The sequence below is a fragment of the Carcharodon carcharias genome, chromosome 19, assembly GCF_017639515.1.
Source record: "Carcharodon carcharias isolate sCarCar2 chromosome 19, sCarCar2.pri, whole genome shotgun sequence".
Classification (NCBI taxonomy): Eukaryota; Metazoa; Chordata; class Chondrichthyes; order Lamniformes; family Lamnidae; genus Carcharodon; species Carcharodon carcharias.
Genome location: NC_054485.1, coordinates 111,805,284 through 111,810,710, shown reverse-complemented (window position 1 = coordinate 111,810,710; position 5,427 = coordinate 111,805,284). Strand labels below are relative to the sequence as shown.

General features: G+C 44.1%; 1 protein-coding gene across 1 annotated transcript in view; it reads left to right on the top strand.

The window, feature by feature from the left end:
- Positions 1-197, top strand: part of LOC121291350 (toll-like receptor 13) — a 2,760-nt gene extending 2,563 nt beyond the window's left edge. The window contains exon 1 of the mRNA XM_041212419.1: positions 1-197. This exon is cut by the window's left edge and continues 2,563 nt beyond it. Within this exon, the coding sequence (XP_041068353.1) occupies positions 1-197 (197 nt within the window).
- The last annotated feature ends 5,230 nt before the right edge of the window (positions 198-5,427 follow it).

The window sequence follows — 5,427 nt, the reverse complement described above, 5'->3', positions numbered from 1 at the left end:
TCTTCCTAGAGGACATCCCAAACTACCAACTCTCTGCATATCACAAACTCCGGAAACTCCTGAAGAGCAAGACCTACATTGAATGGCCAGAGAAGATGGAGAAGCAGGAGTTATTCTGGGCACGGTTAAGGGAGGCTTTGAGGAACACAGACTCTCTGGACAAAGGCGATCAGATTGGAGATGTCGTTGTATCCTAAACTCCAAGTAGCTCCCCTTCCTTAGTTTACTTTCTTGTCTGGATGTTGTATTGCACCCGAACACATTAACACTCCTCTTTAAGTGAGTACATGTTCTTTTTCTCATTCATGGGGTGTGGACAACACGAGTAAAGTCAGTATTTATTCTTTATCCATAATTGTCACTGAGAAGGTGGTGGTGAGCTACCTCCTTGAACCCCGCTGAATGCTTTCCACCCCATCTTTTGAATAGACTTTTTACTGTCCCCAGGGACTCAGCATTGAGTTCAACAATTTCAGTCCATAATTCCTGTCCCCAGTCCGTTTCATCTTCTTTGCCCATTTCAGTTTTTCTCTTATTTTTGCTTTCGGACAGCAATCGCACCTGCTCTGCACACATCTCACAGAAACATAGAGACATAGACAATAGGAGCAGGAGGAGGCCATTCAGCCCTTCAAGGCTACTCCACCATTCAATATGATCATGGCTGATCCTCTATCTCTACTCCCGCTCTCTCCCCAGACCCCTTGATGCCTTTAGAATCCAGAAATCTATCTATTTCCTTCTTAAATATATTCAGTGACTTGGCCTCCACAGTTTCTGTGGTAGAGAATTCCACAAGTTCACCACCCTCTGAGTGAAGATGTTTCTCCTCATGTCAGTCCTAAATGGTTCACCCCGTATCCTGAGACTGTGACCCCTTGTTCTAGATCCCACCTCCCCCCCCCCCCAGCCAGAGGAAACATCATCCCTGCATCCAGTCTGTCCATCCCTGTCAGAATTTTATACGTTTCAATGAGATCCCCTCTCATTCTTCTAAACTCCAGTGAATACAGGCCTAGTCGGCCCAATCTCTCCTCAAACGACAATCCTGCCATCCCAGGAATCAGTCTGGTGAACCTGAACTTTGCACTCTCTCTATGGCAAGTATAACCTTTCTTAGGTAAGGAGACCAAAAGCGCACACAATACTCCAGGTGTGGTCTCACCAAGGCCCTTTACAACTGTAGTAAGATATCTTTGCTCCTGTACTCAACTCCTCTTGCAATGAAGGCCAACATACCATCTGCCTTCTTAACTGCTTGCTGCACCTGCATGCTTGCTTTCAGTGATTGGTGTACAAGGACACTCAGGTCCCTTTGTACATCCACATTTCCCAATCTATCACCATTTAAATAATACTCTGCCATTCTGTTTTTCCTACCTAAGTGGATCACTTCACACTTGTCCACATTAAAATGCATCTGCCATGTATTTGCCCACTCATTCAACTTGTCTAAATCACCTTGAAGCCTCTTAACATCCTCCACACCACTCACATCCCCACCAAGTTTTGTGTCGTCAGCAAACTTGGAAATATTACATTTGATTCCCTCATCCAAATCATTGATATATATTGTGAATAGCTGGGGCCCAAGCACTGATCCCTGCGGTACCCCATTGGTCACCGCCTGTCATTCCAAAAAAGACCCATTTATTCCTACTGTCTGTTTCTTGTCTGCCAACCAATCCTCAATCCATGCTAATATATTACCCCCAATCCCATGTGCTTTAATTTTACACACTAACCCCTTATTGTGGGACTTTATCAAAAGCTTCCTGAAAATCCAAATACACCACATCCACTGGTTCTCTTATCTATTCTGCTAGTTACATTCTCAAAAAACTCCAGTAGGTTTGTCAAACATGATTTCCCTTTCATAAATCCATGCTGACTTTGTCTAATCCCATTGATATTTTCTAAGTGTCCTGTTATCACATCCTTTATAATAGACTCTTAAGATCTTCCCTATTACTGATGTTAGGCTAACCAGTCTGTAATTCACTGTTTTCTCTCTCCATCCTTTTTTAAACAGTGGGGTTACATTTGTCACCCTCCAATCTGTCAGGACTGTTCCAGGATCTACAGAACTTTGGAAGGTGACAACCACTATTTCTATGGCCACCTCCTTTAGTACCCTGGGATGTAGATTATCAGGCCCTGGGGAGTTATCAGATTTCAGCCCCATTAATTTCTCCAGCACTGTTTTAGTGAATCTAATTTCCTTCAATTCCTCCTTCTCACTGGACCCTTGGTTCCCTAGCATTTCTGGGAAGCATTTCTGGGAAGCTTGACACCATCCAGGACAAAGCAGTCACTTGATTGACACCCCATCCACAAACATTCACTCCCTCCACCACCAACGCACAGTAGCAGCAGTGTGTACCATCTACACTGATGCACTACAGGAATTCACCATGGCTCCTTCGACAGCACCTTCCAAACCCATGACCACTACCATCTAGAAGGACAAGGGCAGCAGACAAATAGAAACACCAACACCTGGAAGTTCCTCTCCAAGTCACTCACCATCCTGACTTGGAAATATATCACTGTTCCTTCACTGTCGCTGGGTCAAAATCCTGGAACTCCCTCCCTAACAGCACTGTGGGTGTACCTACACCACATGGACTGCAGCGGTTTAAGAAGGCAGCTCACCACCACCTTCTCAAGGACAATTAGGGGTGGGCAATAAATGCTGGCCCAGCCAGCGACACCCACATCCCATGAACGAATAAAAAAAAATTAGTGTCTTCTTCTGTGAAGACAAAACTAAAGTCATTGTTTAACTGCTCTGCTATTTCCTTGTTCCCAATCATAACTTCTCCCATTTCAGACTATAAGGGACCTACATTTGTCTTCAGACTATAAGGGACCTACATTTGTCTTCAGACTATAAGGGACCTACATTTGTCTTCAGACTATAAGGGGCCTACATTTGTCTTCAGACTATAAGGGACCTACATTTGTCTTCAGACTATAAGGGACCTACACTTGTCTTCACTAATCTTTTTCTTTTTACATATTTCTGTTTCTTTGTTTTTTTCTTACCCCATCACCATTCCCTTCAGCCCTGGAGGATTAACTCTCCCATCATATAATCCCTCCTGCCTTCCACCCAATCACAGACCTGCCTCATTTCTCCTTGTCCCACCACCGCAACCCCTCCCCCTCCCCACCCCCTTTTCTCAAAACCTAGTGCATCTCAAATATAAAAACGCAACACTGTGGTTGCTGGAAATCTGAAATAAAATCAGAAAATGCTGGAAAAGGTCAAGCAGGTCCGGTAGCACCTGTGGAGGGAGAGAGACAGAGGCCATAATTTTCCAGTCCTGTGGTGCCAGACCACCGAGGGAGATTCAGTTACCCAGCCGAGTATACAGTAAGACTGGTCAATCCCGGCAGTGAGCAGGGCCAGGAAATCCTGCCCAGAGTTAACGTCTCCAGTCCGTATGACCCTTCTTCACAACTGGAGAGAGTTAGAAATGTGATTTATGCTGTCGAGAAAGGGGGGAGGAGCAGGTGGAGCAAAAGGGAAGGTCGGGGATAGGTTCGAGGCAGGAGAGATTAAATATCAAAGACCTCATGGAACGCAAGACAAAGGCAGTGAAATTACAGTGTTAAAGTATAAAGCTTTAGCCTAGAGTGGGTATCAGTAACACAATAAAGGTCAGCACTGTATGAAAGCAAAATAGCAGAATGTGTTAACATCAGAAGAAGGGTCAGATTGATCTGAAAGCAAAAATTTAAGAGCACGATACAGACTGGTATCTGAGGGAGGAATAAAAAGGCTTTGCAGAATGCCTTCGTTCAGTCTGCAAGCATTACCCAAACCTCCCTGTCGCTTGCCATTTTAACACTCCACCCTGCTCTCTTGCCCACATGTCTGTCCTTGGCTTGCTGCATTGTTCCAGTGAAGCCCAACGCAAACTGGAGGAACAGCACCTCATCTTCCGACTAGGCACTTTACAGCCTTCTGGACTGAATATTGAGTTCAACGACTTCAGATCATGAACTCTCTCCTCTGTTTAAATACCACCCCACCCCCACCCCCCACCGCCCTCATTCCCCCCACCCCATGTCTCCACCTACCCCAAGTGCCAGCCTATTTCTTATTCTCAAGCCTCTGCGTTCAGACAGTGCTGACTTTTATTCTGTAATTGACACCTACTCTGGACCAAAGATTTAGTCTTTAATACTATCATTACCATTCCCTTTGTCTTGTATTCCATGACACCTTTGCCATGTGTGCACGTGAGTGTGTGCCTCTGCGTGTGTGTGTAGTGTGTGTGTTGTGTGTATGTGTATATGTGTGTTGTGTGTATGTCTGTGTGTGTATGTATGTGTCTGTGTCCATGTGTGTCTGTGTGTGTGTGTCTGTGTGTGTGTGTCTGTCTGTGTCCATGTGTGTCTGTGTGTTTATGTGTGTGTGTGTATGTGTGTGTCCATGTGTGCCTGTGTATTTATGTGTGTGTGTATGTATGTCCATGTGTGTCTGTGTGTTTATGTGTCTGTGTGTGTGTTGTGTGCAATTCTGTGTGTATGTGTGTTCATGCATGTCTGTGTGTTTATATGTCTGTGTGTTTATGTGTCTGTGTGTGTGTTGTGTGCATGTCTGTGTGTGTATGTGTGTGTTCATGCATGTCTGTGTGTTTATATGTCTGTGTGTTTATGTGTCTGTGTGTGTGTTGTGTGCATGTCTGTGTGTGTATGTGTGTGTTCATGTGTATCTGTGTGTTTATGTGTCTGTGTGTTTATGTGTGTGTGTTTGTGCATGTCTGTGTATGTGTGTGTTCATGTTTGCCTGTGTTTGTGTCTGTGTTTATGTGTGTGTGTATGTGTGTCTGTGTGTTTATGTGTGTGTGTCTGTGTGTGTGTGTATGTGTTTATGTTTGTGTCTGTGTCTGTGTGTTTGTGTGTGTGTGTGTGTCTGTGTGTGTGTATGTGTTTATGTGTGTCTGTGTGTCTGTGTTTTTACGTGTGTGTGTGTGTCTGTGTGTGTGTGTGTGTGTGTGTGTATATGTGTTTATGTGTGTGTGCATGTCTGTGTGTGTATGTGTGTGTTCATGTGTGTCTGTGTGTTTATGTGTGTGTGTGTCTGTGTGTGTATATGTTTATGTATGTGTCTGTGTGTTTATGTGTGTGTGTGTCTGTGTGTGTATATGTTTATGTATGTGTCTGTGTGTTTATGTGTGTGTGTGTCTGTGTGTGTGTGTATGTGTTTATGTGTATGTATGTGTGTGTGTTTATGTGTGTATGTGTTTATGTGAGTGTGTGTGTGTATGTGTTTATGTGTGTGTGTGTCTGTGTGTTTGTGTGTATGTGTTTATGTGTGTGTCTGTCTGTGTGTGTGTTTATGTGTGTGTGTCTGTGTGTTTGTGTGTATGTGTTTATGTGTGTGTGTGTGTGCCTGTGTATGTGTTTATGTGT